The sequence below is a fragment of the Colius striatus genome, chromosome 7 (genome assembly GCF_028858725.1).
Source record: "Colius striatus isolate bColStr4 chromosome 7, bColStr4.1.hap1, whole genome shotgun sequence".
Classification (NCBI taxonomy): domain Eukaryota; kingdom Metazoa; phylum Chordata; class Aves; order Coliiformes; family Coliidae; genus Colius; species Colius striatus.
The window spans coordinates 21,581,480-21,606,437 of record NC_084765.1 but is presented as its reverse complement, the minus strand read 5'-3'; the positions used below and the strand labels follow the sequence as shown (position 1 = coordinate 21,606,437).

General features: G+C 47.8%; 1 protein-coding gene across 5 annotated transcripts; it reads right to left on the bottom strand.

Annotated features, from left to right (window-relative positions):
* Positions 1 to 2,757: 2,757 nt before the first annotated feature.
* Positions 2,758 to 23,156, bottom strand: LOC133625707 (mitotic-spindle organizing protein 2B-like). 5 transcript variants are annotated; one of them, XM_061999052.1, is made up of 4 exons: positions 23,005 to 23,156; positions 22,548 to 22,693; positions 4,053 to 4,200; positions 2,915 to 3,007 (listed from the first exon to the last, which is right to left on the bottom strand). In XM_061999052.1, the coding sequence occupies exons 1-4, from the start codon at positions 23,142 to 23,144 to the stop codon at positions 2,998 to 3,000; spliced, it is 444 nt and encodes a 147-aa protein (XP_061855036.1). In that variant the 5' UTR covers positions 23,145 to 23,156; the 3' UTR covers positions 2,915 to 2,997. The 5 variants fall into 5 exon arrangements, with proteins under 5 accessions (XP_061855035.1, XP_061855036.1, XP_061855037.1 ...); XM_061999053.1 differs by lacking the exon at positions 4,053 to 4,200 and adding an exon at positions 21,987 to 22,153 and having other exon boundaries at positions 2,952 to 3,007; XM_061999055.1 differs by lacking the exon at positions 2,915 to 3,007 and adding an exon at positions 21,987 to 22,153 and having other exon boundaries at positions 4,179 to 4,200.
* Positions 23,157 to 24,958: the final 1,802 nt, after the last annotated feature.

Sequence of the window (24,958 nt, the reverse complement as noted above, 5' to 3'; positions counted from 1 at the left end):
CTCCGCTGCTGCTCTCTGCGCCGCTCCTATAGAGCCCCTCAAGGGGCGCCCCCTGCTGGAGAACCTCCTCAAGTTTTTCTCGGGCCCTTTGCTCTGGGGTTTTCTGGGACCACTACATCCCTCGGGCCTGGGGGTCTCAAACTGCAGGGCCTCCCGTTCTGTTGCTCATGCTCTCTGCTGCTGCTCAGCCTTGTGGAGTATATCCACAGATGGGCACCAAAGCTGGGGAAGCTATCTGGAGCACAAATCTGAAGAAGAGTAGCTGACGGACCTGGGGGTGTTCAGCATGGAGTAAAGGATGCTGCAGGGAGACCCTTCCTGCTCTCTGCAACTCCCTGACAGGAAGTTGTTGCCAGGGAGAGGTTGGTCTCTGCTCTCAAGTCGTAGGACAAGAGGATATGCCCTCAAGTTGCACCATGGGAGGTTCAGTTTGGAGATGAGGGACAACTTCTTCCTTGTCTAGCACCAGCACAAGCTGTCCAGGGTCATGATGGAGTCCCCATCCCTGGAGGGATTCCAAACCTGTATAGCTGTAGGGCTGAGGGACATGGGTTAGTGATGGCCATGGCAGCACTGGGGGAATGGTTAACTCGAGGAGCTTAAAGGTCTTTTCCAATCTCAAGAATTCTGTGAGTCTATGACTTCCTCCTGTAACTACTCCACTTAGTAGCACATGCCTTCAACACCATCACCCCTCTGACAGGGAAGATCTCAGGGGGAGGACCTTGGCATTCCGTGAAGCCTGAGACTTTCAGGGCTTCATCCACCATCCATAATTATCTGGGCTGAAGTCTCTCCCCAGGCAGATGAAGCTGCTTTAACATCTGCTGGAGAACATGCTTAGTGCTGTGTCACCGTTACACTCAAATAGACTATAAGCCAGTCAGAACCAAGATCGGGTCCCCTTTGCACCTTCATGGATCAGTGAGCTGCACTCCCACTTTCACTGCACCTTGGCCAGTCTTCCATTCCTCTGGCAGTCCACTCTCCCAGACCCATTTCCTCCATGAGGCTGCAGGGCCACTCTGGGAGAGCACACTGAAAGGCTCCCGAAAGTCAAAGGAAATCGCTTCTTACATCATCCATCCAGCCTGTCAGCATAGCACAGAAAGCAGGATGGACAAAAGGGCACTGGGGAGGATCCTTGAGATCAGGGTGCTCTAAAGGCAACACCAGCTCCAAGGGGGCCTCACCTGATGCAGGTGTTCAGAACCACCAGGACATGAGCTAGGTAAGTGGGACAGGAAACCAGGATGGACACTTTTCCTGTGCAGGCTATCAAGAAAGGAGCAGTGATCTGCAGGCTGAGGGGTGTGCAGCAGAGCTCAGGAGGATACGGTAGAGGCTTGGAGAGGGACAAGTAGATACAACATAGGAGGTACTCCAACCTGCATAAGAATAAACAGAGGAAAGGCAGGTATGGACATGGTTAAAGAAAGAGTACCTGGGTACTTTCATTCTCAAGAAAGGTCAGATCCACAGAGGAGGTTTCAGTTGTTCCTTAAGTTTGCTCACTCCTGCTACAGGGACAGAGCACCAATAATGAAACTCCTAAGTGAAAAAAAAACAGGCCTTTAGCTGCTCTTTTTAACCAACAGGAGATACCCAAATCAAAACACCCAACTGGTTCTCATTGGAATAACTTTCCCACAGTACAGCTTCAAGGCATCTTACTGCAATCACCAGGCTCCTTCACTCTCATTTCTAACTCTCACTCTTGAAAAATTCTCGTTTCCACAGATGGGTGCAGTGGGTTTACACAGCAAGGTTGGGGGGTTGGTGCTGCAAGGGTGGCTGCAGCTGAGCCATCCCCAAAGCTGGTAGCACCTCTGTAAATATATGTTTAAGAAAAGACAAAACGCTGCCCAGAGTGAGCACAAGAAAAACGGAAGAAACAGCCCCACTGACACCAAGGACAGAGCAGGAAGGGTGGTAGAACATGGCCCCAGCCCAGGAGCTGCCTCCCTGGCAGCCTGTGGAGAGGAATGCACTGTAGCTGACATCCACAGAGATCCCTGCCAGAGCAAGTGGGCATTCCCTGGAGGAACAGCAGTACATGGAGAGCAGCAGTCTCCCTTGACTGCCATGTGCTGTGAACACATAATCTTCCATGAGTAACAACAGCCTTAGGCCTGGTTACAGGAGGCAGAAAAAGATATAATTGGACTAATCTGCAATATTGTTCAAGAGAAATCTCTACAGTATGATTATCTGAGCTTCCTTAATGTTTTGCACAAAAAAAACTTACGCAAAAGAATATTGAATCCTCCAGTATTTTCTCCTCTCAGTCAGGAAGAGATTTTAGCAGATGCTGAACCACATTCATGAGATCTCCTCAAGTTCAGCAAACACCATCCATCTCCAGAAAGAACAGAGGCACTTTCTCCCACTAAGGGAAAAAGATCTCAGTAACTGCTCCAAGGCCAGGGCAGATGCACTCACATACCCTCTGTAACAATAGACAGCAACACTTCAGCTCCAACCCATGACCCACCTCAGCACTGTTCACCTCAGAATTCAGCCAACGAGTCTCTCTGCTGCTACAGATGGCACGAACATATCCAAATGGATCTTAGGGAAAGAGGCATGGAGAAGCACTGGCTTGTGAGAGAAGGTATGATTTCTCTGTGGCAACTCAAGCAGCACTCCAGGCTTTTCTAGGCTTCAGATCTCTTTCTTTGCACCACATGCCTTTGGGTAATTCCCAGCAGTCTGAGCTACCAAAGGAGATTTTGGAAATAAGAAACAACAGCTCTGTTCCACGTATCACATATCATGTTTGTCAGGTTAGTACACATAACACAAGCAGATTTAACAAACACTGTCTATATACATAGAGGTCTTGTTTAGGTGCTGTTGCCTCCTCCACTGCTCTTTGCAGAAGCTCCTGCTTTCTGCAGCCGGCTTGCACTGGGCTGCCGAGGCATCCTCTGGGCAGATCCTTCCCGGCTGCTCCTTTCTGAAAGGACTTGGGTCCCACTGACAGCAGAACTGGTTTTATTTCTCCCTGAATAAAGAAATAAACACCATGTCACCCACACAGTACCTAAGCTGCAAGTGTTCCTTAAGAAATCATGCAAAATGGTATTAGATGTCGCAAACATTTCCAGCATCCAGCACAGAAAGCAAATTTGTGAATTCAGCTCAACAGGTATCAGGGCCACAAAACCAAGACAAGCTGCAGTAGCATTCTTAATTCTCATCGGTAACAAGCCAAGCTGTTCTTTAAATGCTTGCTTTCCTTTGACACAGGAATGTCTGCATTGCTAGCATCACTCCAAGAAGAGCATCCAACACCTCAAGGCTGGGATAAGTGAACCACCAGTGTCCGCCAGTTTCTGAAGCCTGCAGGCACACTGTCAGACCAGAAACCCTTCTCTTTGTGCCACTTCTGTGACATGATGAGCAAGTCTGGATTTCCAGTCATCTTCTGGGGCTTCCAGGAGTTCAGACTCCTACACAGGACCTACTCTCAGACTTTTTTACTGTCTTCAGAAGATATGAGTTGTCCTTCTGTAGGACAACTCTGAAACGCAATGCAATGGTAGAGAGAAGCAATGGGCAGAGGGGTAGAAGCTGAGGGAGGCATGGGGCACATAGCCCATTCTGTGGGACTGCCAGAGAAGAGGGTGATAGACTGTGGCATACACACTGCAAATGACAGCAGGAAGGGATATGCAACATTTCCTGGCACTAGAGAGAGCTAGTTCAGAGAAGAAGCAGTACTCACTTTAGGAAAGACATAAAAGGAAACGTGAGGCAAAACAGCCACAGCTTTTACTGAAGACAGCAAGCTTCAGGAAGCATTATAAAAAGTTAATCACAGCAAGGAGGAAATAAACCACAGAAACACAGTGAGCTGCAGTTACTGCAGGTAGACGCATGCAGATCAAATGAAGAGTGACATTTTAGCAATCATTATCAGAGCAACTTCCAGAACAGCCACGCTACTCTGCACACCAGAGCCTCCATGGCAAGGTTTGTAAATCATCATCTCGGGTAGTCTGTGCTAGGGGCTACACACAGGCTGGAGAGATGCCCCTGTTACTCACCAAACCATCCTGCCTCCTTGGAGCAGCTGCCCAAGAACAGGACTTGCATCAATATCACAAGTTGTAACACCCAACAGCACCAGAAACGCAGCCAGAGAACTTCCCAGAAGTTGTATGTGGCCCCTTCGTACCTGTAAAATCTGACAGACTAGAGTGGCAAAAGAAATAAATTCACTTATGCCAGCCAAGTCAGGTGCCCTTAAATAAGTCTATCCCTGTAACCTGGATAAGTGATCTGCCAGCAAGCTACCACTCTGAGCCAGCCAACCAGCCATGCCACTTCTCAGCAGTCCAAGAACCTGAAGCAGTTTAACTGCCATGAGTATTGTCCCTGAAAACAAACAAATTGCACAAAGGCAATTGTCATGTTTGAGGGAGGAGCAGCTTTTGCTTGGTAACAGGGGGAGCGGGTTGCAGTGAAGACCCAGTAAAGAGTTCTCCTCGGACTTTCCCAGGCTGCTTGGTTCAGACCCACCTCTGCCCCGGCTGGGCCAATCTGGTGCCTCTGCCATCACTATTTAGGGACGGGAATTTGAAGTGCTGGCAGGAGGTGTAAGAGTGATACCAGATGGAGGCGACCACATGCACCCCACAGTCAGAGAAGGAGGAAGGAAGGAGAAGCACCAGACCAGAGACCCCTCTGCAAGCCGTGGTGAGAACACAGGCTGTGCCCCTGCAACCCATGCAGGGCCATGGCAGGGCTGAGAGCCACCAGCAGCTCCGTGTGAGTGAGCCCGGACGGGCGAGGGACTGTGTGAGGAGGTGGCCATGGCACAGGCCATGCTGGAGCCTTTGGGCCCCAGAGCAGCCCCACACGAGAGGCACAGAGGAGCTGCAGCCTTTGGGATGAAAGCACGTCAGAGCAGCCCGTGCAGGGCTGCCGGGTGTGTGAGGTATCCCGTGGAGGAGCAGGGAGGACTGGTGTGGAACCAGTCTGCCCTGAAGAAAAGCAAACAGCAGAAGCTATCAGGAATAGACTGACTGAAACCCCCACTCCCTGTCCCATTCAGCAGGGGAGGAGATAAAGACACTGGGATCAGGGCTCTGAGTCCAGAAAGACAGGAGGGATGGAGAGAAGGTGGTCTTAAAGGGCTGGTTGGACTCTTCATCGTTGTACCATTTTGTGCTGTTTTATTTTGGTTATGTTTTGGGGTTTTAAGGTTATGTTTTAGTTGATGTTGCATTAAATTATTTTCTGTTTTCTTCCCCAAGCCCAGTAGCCTGCTCTGTTTTGTCCTGGTCCATAAGCGGCAACTAAGCTCTCCCTGCCCTTTGGCAATCCTCAGGTCTTTGGTACTTCAGGCTAATCGTGGTCTTTTGTTTCCTGATGGGCCTAAACCACTACAGCAACACATGATCTCACAGTGTTTCAGAGAAAAACTGTCAGGAACACAAAGCATTATAGATCATTACAATGTTTTTGGCAATCCAGGCCACCTCTGTGGGTGAATGCCATCCTCTTTCTCACATGCACCTGTCTGGTAGGAGTGCAGCTCCTTGACCTGTGTACGACAGCTCTAACCATGTGCAGACACACAGCAGCTATGTTGCTAAGCGCTCCTGGGAGCCAGGCCCTCCATCTTCTGACCTAGCTGAAACATCTTGGGGAGAAAGAAGCACTGTATTGAAGAGAAGCCGTGTTCAAAGCACTTGACCTGCATCTTGGCCTCAAAATCACAGTAAAACAAGCTATTATGATGTAGAGCTAATGTACTAATAAATCTTATACTAACTTATTGCAGTAGTATAAAGCTTATTTGTTAAAAAGCTTCTATTTCAGACAGACAAAATCACACACAAGCTGTAAAAAGGTCATGCTTATCCCCTTACACAATACCTCCGGGGTCCTCCAACTTCCTTGAAGGCAGAAACCAGTTCGGTGAGGGGTCAAGTGAAGTTGTGCAAATATCAGGCGTGAGAAAGCCTCAGGAATTATCAGTCTTCATCACCACCACCACCCCCCCCCCCGCCCCCCCCCAAGACTATCACTATTACCAGACTATTACCAGGAGACACCATGCAAATTAAAGGAAGAGAAGACCTAATTTACATGCAAAAAGGGGACAGGTTGTATAGGCAGAAAATGTAATCATATGGTTTTGTAACTTTGTAACAAATAAAAGTCCAAGCAAGTTGCCAAGCCAGGTGCACACCTTTGTGGTGGAAAAGGAAACAGCCACAAGGCTTTGGATTCAGCCGCATTACATCAAGGACTCGGAGTAAAGTGCAAAAAAACTTGCTGAGACAAGTGATGAGCCCAGTGGGACCCGCAAAACTAAAGGTTCCTTTTACCACTAATGACTTAGATCTTGGAAGGAAACAGTAAGAGGGTACCGAGAGGACCCTATGGGCATCACTAAAAGATATGATATGATTTTTAAAACCTTAGATCCAGACTGGCAAGACATAGATGCTATGTTGGATGCACTGACCAAAACAGAAAAGCTGTTGGTATTGAAAACTGCAAAAACACAAGTACAGGCCCAAATTACGGGAGGGACATTAGTGGGACGGACGGTTGTTCAGTGTATGCCTTTGACAGACCCAGGGTGGGATCCAAATGATCACAACAATTATCAGTCATTGCAACAATATCAACAACGGATAAAATATGGGTTGGAAAATGCAATTCCCAAAACTATAAATTGGTCAATGTTATATGCCATAAGACAAGACCCTTTTGAAACCCCTTCAGAATTTTTAGACAGAATAAGACTCGCTATGTGCAAATATATTCCTCTGGACCCCATCGACCAGAGTAGGCCAGGAACAGTTAATATCCCTGCTCATACGGCAGTCATCTGAGGATAGCCGAAGAAAACCGCAAAAACTAAGGGGCAGATGCGCAGGATACAGAAAGGTTAATCGAAGTATAGAAGGTCTTTGAGAATCAGGAAAGTGACAAGGACAAGAGAACAAAACAGAATAATAGCGACTGTGACAGCTCTGGAAGAGAGAGCACAAAGAAGAGAGCTACAGAGACTGGATAGAGATCAGTGTGTACTGTAAAAAAAAAAGGGTCACTGGAAAAAAGAATGCCCCAAGGGGTTCAAAGGGAGCTACGATGGACAGAGAGGGAGACCTCCGATCGCCCACCTAAAGGAGGATGATTGACGGGGACCTGGGGAGTCTCCCCTAGCAGATCCACTGGTTACACTAAAGCTAGGGAAAAATGAAAAACAAGTGGAATTTCTAATAGATACAGGGGCGACGTTTTCGGTCTTAAACCAAGAACTATTAACACTAAGTAATGACTATGTTATGGTGATGGGAGCCACTGGCCAATGTTAAAAGTCATACTTTTTTGAACCCTTAAAGTACAAATTGGGAAAGCAAGTAGGGATTCACAGGTTTTTGTATATGCCTAATGCCCCAAAAGCTCTTTTGGGAAGAGATTTGCTGGAACACTTACAAGCTATGATTAAATTTGAAAAAGGTCACATTAGCTTGGAGGCGATTGATCAAAATTATATACAAATTATGATCCTGTTATTAACTAATATCAATACAGAAGGAAACATTAACAAGGACGTCATGAACCAAGTATATCACGGAGTATGGGCTACAGATGGTACGGCGAAAAATGCCCTACCAGTGGAGGTAAAACTTAAAGGAGGACAACAGCTGGTAAGGATTAAACAGTATCCCTTGAGGAGGGAGGACAAGGAAGGGATTAAACCAATAATAGAAAAATTCTTACAGTTAGGATTGTTAAGAGAGTGTGACTCCAGCTTTAACACTCCCTTATTACCAGTCCACAAGCCTGGTGGGTCTTATTGGATAGTCTAAGATTTGCAGGCAGTCAATAGAATAACTGAGGACCTCTACCCCGTGGTAGTAAATCCTTATACCTTGTTAACTGTGCCAACACCCAACTTAACTTGGTTTACTGTTCTAGATTTAAAGGATGCCTTCTTTTGCCTCCCTCTCCATGAAGCCAGACAGAAAGTATTTGCATTCAAATGGGAAAGTCCTAAAAGTGGAGGTAAACCTCAGCTTACTTGGACAGTGTTGCCTCAAGGATTCAAAAATAGCCCCACCATATCTGGCAACCAGTTAGCCAAAGATCTCAAATCATGGGAAGCCCCACCTGAAGAAGGAAAACTCCTGCAGTATGTGGACGATATATTAATCACTACCAAAACGAAGGATGTCTGTGTAACCTGGATGGTGAGTCTTTTACATTTTTTGGGGGGCTCCACGGGTATTGAGTATCCAAGAAAAAGACCCAGACAATCCAACAGAAAGTGACCTACTTGGGCCATGAAATTATTGAGGGACAAAGAACACTGAGACAAAACTAGGAAAGAATCTATCTGTCAAACACCCAGGCCACAAACAGTACTGCGAACCTTTTTGGGAATGACTGGGTGGTGTCGATTGTGGATCTATAGTTATGGACGGTTGGTTAAGCCTTTACATGTGATGGTGAACACAGAGCAAAAACATCTGCAATGGAATAAAGAAGCTGTACAGCTAAAGAAGGCTCTGATGTCAGCCCCAGCCCTAGGACTTCCAGATGTGAGTAAACCATTTTTCCTGTTCTCAAATGCAAAACGGGGATTGCCTTGGGAATATTGGCCCAGGATTTGGGTCCATATTGTCAGGCAGTTGCTTATTTTTCCAAACAGCAGGATGCAACAGCAAAAGGCTGGCCTGGACGTTTATGGGCAGTTGCAGCTGTTGTGATAAACATTCAAGAAGCCCAGAAATTTACTCTGGGCCAGAAGATGACAGTGCTGGTGTCTCACACAGTATCGGCAGTTTTAGAAGCAAAAGGGGGACATTGGCTCTCTCCCCAAAGGTTCTTAAAATATCAAGTCATAATAGTGGAACAGCATAATGTGGAAATTATGGTCACTAACATTGTCAATCCAGCTTCATTTCTTAGCAGAAACTCAGGGGAACCAGTGCAGCACGATTGCTTAGAGACTATTGAAGCAGTATATTCAAGTCGCCTGTATCTGAAGGAGACCCCTCTGGACAATGTGGAAAGCTGGTTTACAGATGGAAGCAGCTATGTTCTGCAAGGGAGAAGATATGCTAGGTATTCAGTTATGACCAGTTAAGCGGTAATAGAATCAGGATCACTACCTACAGGAACCTCTGCACAAAAAGCAGAAATAATTGCCCTTACTCATGCTTTGGAGTTAGCACGAGGCAGAGCTATTGACATTTATACAGACTCAAAGTATGCCTTTGGAGCTGTCCATGCTCATGGAGCAATTTGGAAGGAAAGAGGTTTTTTAACCTCTCAAGGCAAGCACATTAAACATGCTGAAGAAATTTTAAAACTACTTGATGCCATACAACTCCCTGAGAAGGTGGCTATTATGTATATGAGGGCACATGGAAAAGTAAGCTCAGAGTTGGAAAGAGGAAATGAGTTGGCAGAGAGGCAAAACAGGCTGCAAAAGGAGAGGTAAGGTTTCAGGGAGTCTTGATTCCAGATGGACAGATCTCCCTGGAAGGTAAGCCAAATTATACTAAAGAGGCCAAGAAATTGATCATGGATCTAGAGGGAACATATAATGAGGAAGGATAGGCCATTACTCCACAAGGAAAATTAGTCATTCCCACTTACTTTGCTGGACAGCAATGGCAAATTGATTTTTCAGAACTCCCAAGAAAAGAGGGGTACCGGTACCTGTTGGTGTTAGCTGACACTTTTTCAGGTTGGCCAGAGGCATTTCCCACAAGGACAGTGAAAGTGTGGGAAGTAACAAGAGTATTAACACAAGAAATACTACTATGTTTTGGAGTGCCAGCAACCATGTCCTTGCATAGGGGGCCACATTTCATCTCTAAAATAGTGCAGCAAATTAGTCGATGTTTGGGTATAGATTGGCAGCTCCATATCAACCTCAATCAAGTGGATTGGTCAAAAAATTAAATCATTTGATTAAATCATTTGATTGTGAAACTGGGACAAGAGGCCAACTTAACACAGCCTCAGGTCCTACCTTTGGCTCTGTTATGTACTCAAACTAAACAAAGAGGCAAGGAAGGACTCAGTCCTTTCAAAATCCTATACAGATGACCCTATATGATCCAGAGAGGGATATCTGCACAGGCAGGAGATGAAAACCTACCTTCCTACATGATAGCATTGAGCAAACAACTAAACAAAATTGGAAAATATGTAGCTGAAACCAGGAGTAGGAGACTTGATGCACCAGTTGTTTAGGTCCATCAGGGAACAAAAGACCACGATTAGCCTCAAGTACCAAAGACCTGAGGATTCCCAAAGGGCAGGGAGAGCTTAATTGCCACTTAAGGTCCAGGACAAAACAGAGCAGGCTACTGTGAGGAAGAAAACAGAAAATAATTTAATGCAACACCAATTAAAGCATAACCATAAAACATAACAAACACATCATAGAGTGGTACAATGATCAAGAGTCCAACCAGCCCTTTAAGACCACCTTCTCCCCACCCCTCCTCTCTTCCCGGACTCAGAGCCCTGATCCCGGTGTTTTTACCTCCTCCCCACCCTGAACAGCCCAGGGGGGCAGGGAGTGGGGGTTTCAGTCAGTCTATTCCTGATGGCTTCTGCTGTTTGTCCCTCCTCAGGGCAGGTGGGCTCTGCACCCATCCTCCCTGCAAGTCCGTGGGGTACCTCACACACACGACAGCCCTGCACGGGCTGCTCCAATGTGCATTTATCCCAAAGGCTGCAGCTCCTCTGTGCCTCTCGTGTGGGGCTGCTCTGGGGCCCGCAGGCTCCAGCACGGCCTGTGCCACGGCCACCTCCCCACACAGTCCCTCGCCCGTCCGGGCTCACTCACATGGAGCTGCTGGTGGCTCTCAGTCCTGCCATGGCCCTGCATGGGTTGCAGGGGCACAGCTGCGTTCTCACCACGGCTTGCAGAGGGGTCTCTGGTCTGGTGCTTCTCCTTCCTTCCTCTTTCTCTGGCTGTAGGGTCTGCATGGTCGCCTCCATCTTGTACCACTCTTACACCTCCTGCCAGCACTTCAAATTCCCGTCCCTAAATAGTGATGGCAGAGGCGCCAGACTGGCCCAGCCGGGCTGGAGGTGGGTCTGAACCCAGGAGCTGGGGGAGAGTCCAAAAACTCTTTACTGAGTCTTCACTGCAACCCGCTCCCCCTGTTACCAAAGTTGCTCCTTGCTAAACCATGACACCAGTACATAACATTCAACCTGGAGATTATATCTATATTAAGTTCCTTACAGAGAAAACTTTGGAGCCACAGTGGGAAGGTCCATCCAAGTTATCCTTACAACATATACTGCAGTTAAAATCAAGGAGCAGAACACATGGATTCATCACTGTCGGGTAAAGAAAGCTCCAGGAGGACAATGGATATCTGAATCTCAAGGACCGTTGAAACTGAAACTGCAGAGACAGCAGAATGAGGAGTAACTGTATTCATTCGGTTAGTTTAGTAGTGTTTTCCTTAGGGACCCTTGCTGCCTGGAAAGACAATGCATAGGTGCAGATTGCACAGGCAGCTGGGCAGGCCTTAAACATATCTAACTGTTGGATATGTACAGCTTTTCCCAGAAGTAACATGGAGATGCCCCTTTTTGGCACTCCAGTGGCATACGAGAACTGGAGTTGGCCCTATAGTCCTTTAAAAAAATCCCACAACCCCTACAGGAGAAAATATTCAATGGAAAGGGACAAAAACATGTTTAACCTGGTCAAATCCCAGCAAAACTCCCCAATGGACAGACACTATGTTGGGGTACAGCTAAAACAATGTCAAACATTCCAACTCGATTACATAGTTGCAAAGACAAAATAGTTGATGATAACACCAATCTTAAGTTTGAAATACAGAGTCTGGGAAAGGCCATAATAATGTCTAGAAGTGATGCAGGTGCTTCGGACTTAGGAAACTTCAACGTAAATTACACGGCCTCCAATTAGAGTCTATGTTTTAACACTTGTAAGGGAGACCACTCCAAGAATTATGCAATCCCACAAGAATGCCCACCACCAGTAATCGCAGGATTAGTAGGAAACTATACATTTGATTGCATCCCAAAGGGACTATGGTGGTTGTATGGAGATGGAAAAGCTAGAAAGACACTACCAAGAAGGTGGACCAGAGAATGTACTCTAGGATATTTAATACCTCAAAGCCAAGTATTCAACTACTCAAACCCACCCCCAGGCATATTGAGAACTTCCTAGAGGAGATACACAAGGGAATTGAATCCCTTGGTTGAAAGATCAACTGCCTTTCATAGTTTTGCAGGATGGTTCCTCCCATGGTTAGGGGTAAGTGAATTAGAAAAGGCTATAAATAATATATCAGCTAGCATAGAGGCATTTCAAAATGATACCATGGATGCTATTCAAAGGATACAGACAGAAGTCTCTTCCTTAAGCAATGTGGTCCAACAGAACCGCATGGCATTAGATTTAATACTGGCTAAAGAAGGAGGAGTGTGTATGGTAATAAATCAGAGTTGCTGTGCATATATTAATCAAGAAAAGGAAATTGAGACAGATTTAGAAGATATGTGGAAACAAAAAAAAATTTTCACCAGATAAGACGATACATCATGGGGATTTCAAGAGTTATGAAATAAATTAACTTCGTGGTTACCTGAGTCTGTTTCTGCAAGTCAATTATTTCAATGGCGTAAAAACCAACTGTATTTTATCCTGTCTTGGCTGAGGAGTCGTTCACAAGTAGCTCACAAAGCATGTGAGGGCAGGCAGGGTTTGTGCACTTCTGACAGTTCACAATCTATCACAGATTAACAAACTCAATACAAAGCACAAAAGAGGTCAAACTGTCACAGACTTTCTTCAACTCTCTCAGGTGCTACAGATGAACAAAAGGATTTCACTGACATCCTCCTTGGTGACAGGAGATGTCCCTGCCTTGGATGTGTCTAGCTGTCACAGAACAACCACAGCCTAAGTAGCTGTGGATGCAAGACTCAAGCCAAAGAGAGCCCAACCAAACATCTCCCTCCCCAAAGACGACTCCAAAAGAAGCAGCTATATGTTTCTCTCCTCAAGAGCCAGACAGTTTGAGAAGAATGGTATGTGCATGGGAGAAGCATGCCTCACGTACCTCTGACTGGTAGCTGCCCCTACTCAAAACCAGCAGGCTGCCATCAGGCTGCCCACCGGATACATGCAGGCTGATCACCTTTGACAGAACACAAGGCCAAATAGCTATGGCCACTCCCAGAAGACTGCCAGTAGACACCAAGGCAGGAGTCTGCAGGTGGCTCAGGGCCAGAAGAGAAGTAGCACAGGGAGGAAGAAGCACTTTCTTGCATCAAGCTGGAGGTAAGCAAAGACCAATCAGAGTTAGGAAACGAGCCCCAACCCTAAATATGCTTTTGGAAGTGAAAATCTGAAGCCTTGTCTCCTCTCTAACTCAACCTGCTGGTCTCCCCAGGGGATCTTTTCCTGCCTCTGAGCAGCAACAGGGAAGGGACTACAGCTTTTCCTCGCATTGGTAACACAATCAATCAATCAATAAAATGTTATTGGCACATTTGTAACACTGTCAGTGATATTAGGGCTGCAAAAACCTCCAGATATCTCCTGTAGCACATATTGGCAGTGACCATGGGCTACAGCAACTGCAAGAGTACTTTTAAATTCCTCAAAATCCCACTCCTGTTGCTGTCTCACAGTGGGGCTTACATGGGGCATAGCCAACCAGCCAGCTTTTCTGGAAAAACAAAGACTCAGTTTTAAGTGCGATAAGAACAACTTGTCAGAGCAGAAGTCCCTCCTTTTGCAACCACTGTGTTACCTAGGATTGAAGAGACAGCTTTGTCCCAGTCACCCACCACTGTGTGCACAGTGATAGGACTGGCTTCAACTCTCATCACCTCCTGGCTATGGAAAAAATCTCAAGCACAGCTAGACACAAGCGGAGACCTGTGCAGGTGATCTGTGGGCCTGTATAGGACTTATCCCTTCCTCTCTTCTCCAGCAAGGCTGTCACCTCATTACACGTTAGCTATTGAACTGCACTATTCAGTGTCACTGCAAAAGCCAGCTCACATTAACAGAGCCCAAGATCTTACTCAAGCTACCAACAAGCCTCCTCAGATGCTCAAACACCTTTGCTTCGCACATCTACTCAGAAGCCTCTAAGGAAGACATCTGAAAGTGGGTTAAGGCACAGGCAATTCCCCTCTCCCAGAGCGAGGCCTGCATTAGTCTGACCAATCTGAAAGTCTTTTCCAAGGCAACTATGTATGTTACACAGGGAGGCTGCCAAATTCATCAGACATGCAGTGTGAGCCCTCCAAGGCTGCTCAAGTAGAGCCATAGGAGCTCCTCTCCCACCCTGCGATCAACAGGAAACGCGCCAGTCTTTTCTCTACAAATCCTCACGTGTTCCTGGTTGCTGCCCACTATACTAGTTTCCAAATCATGCTTGGGATACTCTCATTTCCGCCTCTTTTCTTGCACATAGATTACAGAGAGAGAAGACAGAGAAGTCCCTCATTTTTCTCAAGAGAGCTCCTTTCAGTTTTTGAGTGTTTCTTTGGTTGGTTATGGGGTGAGAGCGGTGGGGCAGAATGCATTAGTTGTCACTCACAAACTCAAATCTGAGTCTGGCCTTTACAGTAAATCCCTTTTCCTTCCTTCTGTCAGTTCTTGCCTTGCAGAGCATGAAACAAAAAAAAACCAAAAAGGTTGAGGGTCAGACTGAAAAGACATACTAAAAAAATTATTCCAGTGCAGTGTTCAGCTCAAAAGCCCAGCAGAGAGGAAACCTCACAGCCTCAGGTCAGCCTGCAAGCCTTCTGTTGGGGAGCATGACAGAAGAGAGACCTGCACTGGCCAGGGACCAGCAGCCCCCCCTGCTGCCTGCTCGCATCATCAGCTCTCCCAATGCCACCCCAGTTCTGGTTTTCACCATCCAGCTGCACTAATTCACCTATCCACGTTCGCAACACCTCCAACACGCACACAAACACTCTACAGAACCACTCAGGCTTTGAGGCATCCCATTACCTTCAGAACACCGCATGTGGTGTTCAGAAGGCACCAGCTTCTCCAACAGCCACAGCCACGCGCTCATAGCTAAATCATTTGGCAAGTTTGCAACAGGTTCTCATCACAGGCAGAGGGCTGCGAAGAACATAGCACACTTAAAAGAAAGAAGAGTACAGAAGAAGCCTGTGCCTCTCAGATAATGCTTATTTTTTAATCTTAAAGTTACTCAGAAGGGAGGAAGCCTTTAACAGACTCCCTCACAAAAGATAGCAATGCAGGGTGCACCACAGTATCCAATACAGCTTCTCTTCATCCAAAAGGCAAAGATCCCATAAAATGAGAAACTTGTCTAGACTTCAGCGTAAGTACATTACTCAGAGCTAATATATTTTCAGAGTAACACTGAAGCCACGCATCCTTTGAGACTAGGTCTACGTCAGGTTTTCAGCATTCCAGACTAGACTTTTTTGCAAGTTACTCCAGGGACAAGTCGTTTGTCTGCTGTTTCTGCTGAAGGAGATGACTACTTCACTATCCATCACCAGTACTTTGAGAGTATCAAAATTCAGTATAACCTCCCAGGAGAAGAAAGGAACTGGAACTTTTTCAACCATACAAGAAAGCTCAGTAGAGATGAGAATTTTTTTAATCAGTTGTCAAATACCTGACACTACCTGCAATCCATAAAATACTACATCATCATTTCCATACCACAGGATGAACGAGATCTGTAAACTGAAGCTGTCCAGTTCCTGATGGACTAAAGAAATGCCTACAATACAGAAAAGTTAACACAAACCAAGAAAGCACATTCTGGAATGGCAGCCTGGCAGGAAGGAGGAGGAAAAAAAAAACAAGTCCAGATCAGGACTGCTCTGGACATAAGCCTTCTTGCCATGGTAACTACTATGCCCTCACTTCAAAAAGCAAGAGCAAAGGCCTCCAATTCAAAAGGCTTGAACTCTACTGTCTATGGTAGAAAGAGTTACAGTGATCAAGAGTTGCAGGACAAAGACCCGGAAGGCAATCTAATTGCTCATTAGTGAATTTAGGAAGTCCAGTTATTGCAGTGACATCGATGAAGCGCTGAAAAAACACAAGCATGAGCAAAGGTACTAAGTAAGAAAATCGTGATCAAGACTTTATTAGTCCTTTGATGAGTCCTGTAAGTCACCTATATGTCATTCTACAGATTTTTTTTTTCAGGGAAGACATACAGCCCATAAAATGTCCAAGTACAAGACTTACAGGTGCATGGCATAAGGGAGAACATATTGCTGTAAAATAGATCCTACAGATATATTTAATCTAGAATTAACACGTAATAGCCAGGATAACCAATAGGAAGATTGATCGTATGAGATATAAAGCATAGATTAAAAATTTAAGAGAAACATTTAAGAGAAATCTTTAGAATCTCAGGGGAGATTCCACCCACTCTGTCAGAGCTCCACATAGCATTGCCCTTGTCAGCTACCTTATCTTCTCAATATAGGAGTCTGCATTACAAATCCCAGATCAAGATGAATCTTGATTTAATCTCTTCTCCCAAGTTTCAAGCTACAGGACAAGAGGAAAAAGCCTCAAGTTGTGCCAGGGGAGGTTTAGATTGGAGATCAGGAACAATTTCTTCCCCAAAAGGCCTGTCAAACCCTGGCACGGACTGCCCAGGGAAGTGGTGGAGTCCCCATCCCTGGAGGCATCCCAAAGTCATGTAGCTGTAGCTGAGGGACATGGGTTAGTGGTGGCTGTGGCAGCGCTGGGTAAAGGGTTGAACTTGATGAGCTTAAAGGTCTTTTCTAACCTCAAGAATTTTTGTTAAAGTGGAAGCTGAGTATATAGAGAATGCAAAGCAGTGCCCAGGACTGATGGTAAATATGGGCCCTTGAAGAATAGTCATCACCCCAGAAGGCTGACCACAACTCAAGGCAGACAATACAGAGAAGTGCCAGAAGTGTGAAGAAGAGAGATGAACAGAGAATGCTACAGAATACAAGGATAGCAAGAGAGTAACATAGAGAGGACAAAGCTGGCAACAAGCTGCAGAGTTGATATTTAGGAAATAATCAAACAGCAACACTTGGAAGAGATCTTGATCATATTTACAACACAAAAGTATTTACAAATTCAAGGTCAAAAAAGGACTTAACGATTCTCAAAAGCATATTTTCCCACACAGACAAGAAAAATACAGCCCATGAACACCTCACCAAGCCCATGGCTGATGGTGGCTCAGTGGCTTTTCCAACAGGCATCTCAGTGTCACACAGTTTCCAGGGGCTGGGACACATCCAGACCCTTGCTATGCACAACACAGGAATTCAGTGATTCCCTGCAGCCTTAAAATCCATAGGCCAAGGTGAGAAGCTCAGAGATAGGATTTTGAAAAGCAAGCTCACTTCAACAACACATTTAGTAGGAGAAATTAGCTGGGGCAAAGCTTTGGAAAGTAACTTTATGGAAGACACTTGGGCTGGGGAAGTGGGGAATGTGGAAAAGCCAGCTGGAGTGTCAAGAGAGAGAAGCATCAAAGAATATTGGTCAGCCTTGAAAAAAAAGAGCAGGGCAGACATATGCTTGTCAACAGAGAGGTAGAAAACTGTAGGGAGAGCACCGGGGTCTGAGGGCTGGCTAATGGGAACAGAAAGCACAGAAATAATACATAATAAAATGGTATATTTAACTACACTAACGATACAAAGAGGCCAAAACCAGCACCAGGGCCCCAATGGGTGTGCACACCTCCTCCTTGCATGCATGGGAAGAAACTGCCAGGGTGTCCTCCCTCTTGAAAATCAGCTCTTTTTCTCCCAAATCAACAGCCATCAAAGAACCATTTGGAATGCATCTCATGTGAAGTTGTATCTAGCTAATATGTCAGACAGATGCTCCAGTCCTCAAACACAGAAAGCTGGAGGCAGTGTCAGGAATTCAGTCACCAACAACCATGGCTCCACATAGAACACCGTGGCTGTACTCCATGGGAAAACGCAAAAATAAAGTCGTTCATATCGGATTTCCTGTTGCTTCAGCTGTGAAAAAAGTCAAAATAACTTCCTGGGGACATCCCTACCCCCTACCCTGCACCAACTGTGAAATCCTGAAACAGTCTTGTTTTTTCTAGCTGTTTTTAAAAAATCTCCCTGCACCACAATATGCTGAGAAGCCTAAGCTGATATCTCATCACTATTGAAAAAATGTGGGCAGGGCAGGCTTGGCTCATCTGTAGTGAGATCTGGATTACTGCAGCCACTTGTCTGTCTTCTGACAAGGGAGGAAGCACAGGAGAGCCCAGAAAGGCACAGCTGAAGGACACACTGCAAAGCAGCTCAGCAAGCTTATACAGGACAATGGCTGCTCTGTGCATTATTACAAGGAGCTCTGGTTTTATCAGTAGACACACGTCCCAGCTACGCAGAGGAGGCATCTCCCATCTCCAAATGTCTGGTCCTCCATGGAAGCTGCATCATCCTCTTCTTAAACGGAAGCAGCACCTTCCAACAAGTAATGGCAGCACCAACAGCAGACACAGCCTTGGATCCCCTTCCCCGCAGCAGCTCCTGCAGGAAAGGAGGCAAAGCAAGCCACATACTCCTGCAGAACAGATCGAGCGCAGAAGATACCCCGGGCACTCTGTTCACACTTACCCAACTGCTGAATGATGGACTTGGACCATTCCCAGAACCAGGAAGCTCAGTGAACGAGGAGTGATTCCTCCTCCCCTTCTATTTGAGCTACCTGGCTGTTTCTTCAATTTAAGGAAAGGAAATTGCTCTGTTGAAGATGTGCTGCTTTTAAAGGGAACTTTGTTTCAGCAACACACTTTTCCCCAAGGGAAACAGGAAAACAAGCTCCTGTCTTGAGCTGGATAGGTCACATCCTAATTCACCTTCAGGTGATCCAGTAAAGCACAGACTAGGCTGGCACCGACCATCCCGTCCTGCTTTTGATTGTGAACTACGATGGGTCTCTGGACACCTGCTCATTTTCATGACCAACAGGAGGCCCATGCACTTTCCTCAGACACTCCAGGAACACTGCTCCAAGTGGCTACACGGCACTGAGGAGTCAGACATAAGCTAGTCAAAATTTGCACAAACCTGCAATTAAGGCTGCAGCAGCTTGTTCACTTCCACTTGATGCTCATCTCAGTTCAGGCTGGGCACCAAGCTAACACAGCCCCTCCTTCAAATAAATCACAGCAGGCGCAGACATCTGCCTTCCATCCAAGAGTGAAAGAAAGAAATCCTCAAAAGAAGAGCTGGACAAAACCTGTCTTTCCTCTTCTCAGTACTAACAAGACCTTACTAGCAATTTTTACACTTATAGAAATGAGGATGTAGGACTAAAGCTGTGATAAGCCATTGCTGAGTTTAAGTTCTGCTCACAGAATTTTTTGAGAGTTAGCTTTCCAGTGGTGGTTTTACTCACAAAAGGATTAGCTGATGTCAGAGAGAGCTAAGTAACAGCAAAGTCACTTGTGACGGCAGAAACTAAAAAGAAAAGTTTTCATTCAAAGTGAGTTATAGCTCCAATATAATACAAGCTTCCACAGAATAAAAAATTAACCAACACAGTGGGGAAGACCAACCCTTCTGGCATGTCATGCAAGTGCTGCCAATCAGAATTTGGTCAGGGCTGAGTATGATGACAAAGAGAAAGCCAAAATGCCCCTTTATCACCATTACACAGCACCATCTTGCACAGAGAGCAAATCCAAGTCCAGCATTTAACGTTTTACCATGTCTGCAGTGAAACTGCAGCTTGTCAGGAGGCACAAGTCTCTCATCTCAGCAAGCTGCATGTGCTCATCTCAGTGTATCAACTAGCCCTGAAGATCTCCTTTGCCCTTGTGAATTAAAGCAAGAACAAGAGACACCGAAGGCCAAATTAACACTGAATATTGACCACGAGTAGCACAGAGCTCAACACCACCTTTGAACTTCCTTGGCTCTTAGGATGCCAATTTGTCAATTTTGAACAGAAACTATTGAAAGGAAATTCAGGCTGGCCACATTAGGATTGCAATCTGTCTTGGGCACCACCTTGGACCAGAAGATGCTCTGCTAAAGATGCAGAATAAGCACCCTGAGCTGACACAGGGACAAATTAAACTCCCAAGACACATAATAATTCCAGCAAACTCAAAGCCTCTCTAAAGCGCTTGCAGCACCTCCAGGTGGTAGGAGGCAATGGTTAAGACCATATCAACTCCACCTTAGGGTTTCTGGCTTTTCCTCTTGAGAAATTTAATGCTGATTAACAAACAAGTTGCTATCTGCCTATTTCAAACCTGAGCTGGCCTACTACTAGCTAAAACTATCTCGTGGCAGTGGCTCAGTGCTAGAAAAAACCCTCGGTTACAGGAATTACCATACAAACAGCAAACAGAAGAGAACAAAAGCTACTCTAGATTAACAGACAGGCAGAAACAAAAAACTTACCAAAGTTCCCTCACAGTCTTAGTGGCCTATCACACCTGAAGCAACAACAAAGGAGGAGAAGAGGGAGCAAAACACAACAGCATCTTCTGTTGAAAATAACTGCTCCTTTAATATGCTTCCTCCCAACATGGTATTGAAATAGCACACTGCTTCTTACTTAAAAGTATCCAAGTGCTGTAGCACTCTCATTTTGCTCAAGTAGTCAGACAGGTATCTTCTTTTTCCCCTGAGTATATTTAGAATAATTTCTCCATAACATGTGAGATTCTTCTCTGTATCGCAACTTACCTACAGGAAATTCTTAATCAAGAGCATCTCTTGAGAATGGGGAACCTGTTCTCAATGAAGCCCACAGAGTCCAGGATTCTTTACCCACACACTCTTAATTCCCATTTACGCTTTACCAAACTTCCTCGGGCTCTCTGTACAGCCAGCCCCCCTCAGCTGCTCAGTGAGATGATGCTCACTCACTCATCCACCACATGGGAATCCACACCAGAAGGAGCAGGCTCTACTCTTTTAAAGGTGCCTTGGGTTGTTACACAATCGCCCTTACCCTAAAACTGACTGCGTATGAGTCTTGCCTTTCAACTTCACTTTCTGACTTGCCACCGAACTTGCAAGCACAGCCATGAGAACAAACACCCCCTACCACCACAGCAGCCTCAGCAGTGAGGCTAGACTAAGAGGTAGCACTCTACCACGACACAGAAACCTTGCTTTTCCCTCATCCTGCTCCAGTTACCTATGCCAACAATGCTTTTATTTCTTGCCCCATTCTCAACACTGTCCCTGATGAACGGTTAGTGTTTAAAGTTTTGCCTCAAATTTCATCATGGGTCATCAAGTTCCAACAGAGTTTTCACCTTGAGAGGAAGGAAGAACAGGATACAAGAAGTCAATTCAACTTGTCAAGTCAAATTCCATTCCCAGGCTCTTACGTGGTGAACAAGTGCCCACATTACCAGCACGGCAGCAAAGAGGCAGACGGCAAGCCAAGCTCAATGAGCTCAACTGTATTCTCGGCAACCACAGACAGTGATCACAACACCTTTCTGTTTTGGTGACTGCATTTTTTAGCATTTGGCTCAAAAATTTTCATTTTTGAGTGAATTCAAGCTTGCTGACAGTGTACTTACTTTAGTTACCTCTTTTGAAACCCTTTGGAAGTAATCCACAAAGGCTGTGAGCTACCAGCCAAAAGTCACTTCAAGAAGTTCAGGGAGTAAGTAAAAGTTTTATTAGAACTGGTTTGGAATAAAATAAAATTATATATATATATACATATATATATATATGGCACAACTTTCAGGGCTACATTTTTTACCATCCACCGAGATTAGAGCAGTGACAAAATATAATTCGATCCAAAAGCAGTTGCTATTTTAGTCAACGATCCCACACAGCCTCCCACATCACATTCCCACCTAAACACTGTGCATGGGGCACCAAATGCACTGGCAGAGCAGTGGAAGCCACCAGAGCAGAGGACGCATCACAGCTCCCCGCCTTTTCCAGGGATTCCTGATGCACTTTACCTTTTCTTCGAGTCAGATAAAAGTGAAGAAGCAGTGTGTAGTAGTGAGTACCAAGGTGGGGTTTTTGCCAAAGGCTTGGAGGGCAGACCCAAGAGGCCACACAACCCAGCACAAGTGGCTACAGCAGCCGCCTCCGTGGCGTGCCCCACCACTCCTGCCTATGATGCCTAAAAAGAAAGAAAATGAAGAAAAAAAGAGCGCGGGTCGAAAGCGGCGCGGCCTGGTCCCTGAGCGAGGAGCTCCCTCTCCACGGGGCCCCGCGGCTCACACCGAGCGGGCTCCCCGGGGCCCGGCCGAGCCGCCCCTCGGGCCCGGCCGCCCGGGCCGCGGCCCCCTCCCCGCGGCGGGGCGAACGGCGGGAGGCGCGGGGAGACCGCGCGGCCGCGGCCCGGCGGCGGCCCGGGAGAGCGGGGGGCGCACCCCCAGCCGCGGCGGGCGCAGCGCGGAAGCCGGGGGGAGCAGGGCGGGGGCCTGGCCGTCCTCGAAAGACTCTGCGGGGGGAGACACGGGGTTAGGGCCTGCCGACGACGCGCCCCTCGCCCGCCCGCGCCTGCCGCCTACCTCGGGTGTCCGCGGGGAACGGCGCTGGCGCGACGGGCGGCCCGCCCTCGGGTCCCGGCGGCAGCCGCTGCCCGGCGCACATCGACTTCAGCATCTGGAACACGGCGAGCGGCGCCACGTTCATGCGCAGCAGGTCCAGCAGCACCCTGCGAGGATACGCGTGTCAGCCGGGACACGTGTACCGGCAGGGACGCCCGGCGGCGGGGACACGCGTACCGGCAGGGACGCCCGGCGGCGGGGACACGCGTACCGGCAGGGACGCCCGGCGGCGGGGACACGCGTACCGGCAGGGACGCCCGGCGGCGGGGACACGCGTACCGGCAGGGACGCCCGGCGGCGGGGGCGCCCGGCGGCGGGGCCACGCGTGCCAGCGGGGGCGCCCGGCGGCGGGGACAAGCGTGCCAGCGGGGACACCGGCAGGGGAGGCACCGACGGCACTAGCCGCCCCGCCGCTCACCGGAACACCTCCGCATCCAGCCCGCTGCCCGCCGCCTGCGCCAGCTCGAACAGCTCCGCCTCCTCCGCGCTCAGCAACTGCTTCCGCCGCAGCCGCACCTCCGCCATCGCCGCCGCTACCCCCTCTGCCGCCTCCGACATGGCGGCGCGCCGCCCCCTCACTGCCCAGCCCACCGCCATGGCCAGGCCCCTCCCCGGCGCCGCGGGCGACGCCCCGCCTCCTCCCTCCCACTCCCGGCTCTTCCCGCCCGACGCCAGCAGGTGGCAGCCGCGCTCCAGCCGCAGCTGAGGCTTGCCCGGTGGTGCGGGGGGGTACTCGCCGGAGTCCCTGGGCCTCTTCCACCCTGGCCTTCCGCCGTCTGCCTGCCTCCAGGGCTCCTCAGCCGCCGCCCGGGCAGGCTCGCTGCTCCTCTGGCCCGTAAAGCAGTGTTCATGGCGATTTCTGGGTGCCTTCTGCTCCAGGACGTGCCCTCAGCTGCCTGGAAGGAGCTCCTCGGGATCCTCCTTCCCACCGGGTTTAGTTTAAGCCAAACTACCTTCTCTAACGAGACACCTGTCTCGGACCACAAAAACTAGAGTCACTCACGAGGCTGTGGCTTCCCCCACCAACCCTCTCCAGAATATTTTTCACCAGCTGTCACGTTTGTAGCTGAGCAAAATTGTGGCATTTCTTTATTCCTACAGAAACAGACATGCTAAGTACATGGCAGAGAACATGTTGAGGATCACAAGCTTCCCCACATTCACTTATCTGTGGGCAGGAGAAGGTGTACTCAGCAAAAGAGCACACCTTCACTCCCCTTGCTGGATTTCTTCTCACATGTTTCCCAATGGAAGACAGAAATAGCTGTTTGTCTTCACTGCCGTGGTTATCTGCGTGACTTCTTGTGTTACCATCCTCTGTTTCCCAAGCAATCTGTATCATGGAGGCCAACCCTGAATGCTGGTTTTAATCTCCTTCCCCTGGACAGTGGTAGAGAAGGTGCTAGTGGGAGAAAACAGCAGTGCTTTGGGCCACAGGCAGTGTAGATTTGGGTGCAGAGAAGCCACACGTGCCAGAAGCTGTCTTGTGGAGCTACACACAGATAATCATCTGTGCTCATGCACCCAGCCATTCGCCTCTGCTGGGCTGCATCATCTCTAATGCACTTCAGTTCTAAAGCCAGCAGAGAGCATCTGGCATTGCATGGGGAAGAAAAGTGGAAATTTGGGTCTTGAGTCCCACAACGTGGCGAGGAGACATCAAGTCGAGATTGAAATTCCTCTATCTAAATGGAAATGAGGAATGCCTCTGCCATAAGGGAGGGATCACCTGTCCTTGCTCCCCTCATCATGGTGCACGCAGAGACCATGGACAGGCCAACTGCAGGGCAGGGGGGGCACAATCCAGAGATGTCCACTGGGAGAGACCCCGTCCTGTCCCTGCATCAAGCCACAGGAGAGAGATGTTCCTGCTCCACACTGAGTAATCTGCAAGTATGTCAAAACCATCCCCCGCCACAGGGTGACCCGACCACACGTCCTGACAGCTGCTAGTCCTCGCTAACAGACAGATGTCTACTGCAGGTGCCAAGATGGGAAGGAGATGCACAATGATAAAAGAAGGATCTTGCTGCTAATGGCCCTGAGCTGGACCACCTTAGCAGGGACAATTATCACAGTGCAGATAGTGGGAGCAGCTGCTGCCAGTGCGAATTACCATCCTGTCTCCATGGCTGACAATACCAGAGCCACAAAGCCCAAGGTCGCCCTGAATGATGGACTTTCAGAGGGACTGTCAGCTGAGCGGGGCAGCGCGGGGTCTGCAATGCAGAGAGGACCAGACAACATCCCTGTGTTTGCTCTCGTGCCTGGTCTAGTGTATGATGTGCTGCTTCCTTTGGGACCAGCTGGAAGTGAAACATGAGGGCAAGCAGGTGATGCTCCAGCCCTTCCTGGTCCCACCTGGACCACTT

Coding starts and splice junctions, on each gene's coding strand:
- LOC133625707 (XM_061999051.1), bottom strand. CDS start 23,144: ATGTCGGAGGCGGCAGAGGGGGTAGCGGCGGCGATGGCGGAGGTGCGG. Junction 22,694..23,004: donor CTGGATGCGGAGGTGTTCCG/GTGAGCGGCGGG, acceptor GTATCCTCGCAG/GGTGCTGCTGGACCTGCTGC. Junction 3,008..22,547: donor GTTCCCCGCGGACACCCGAG/GTAGGCGGCAGG, acceptor TTCTTTATTCAG/GGAGAAATAAAACCAGTTCT.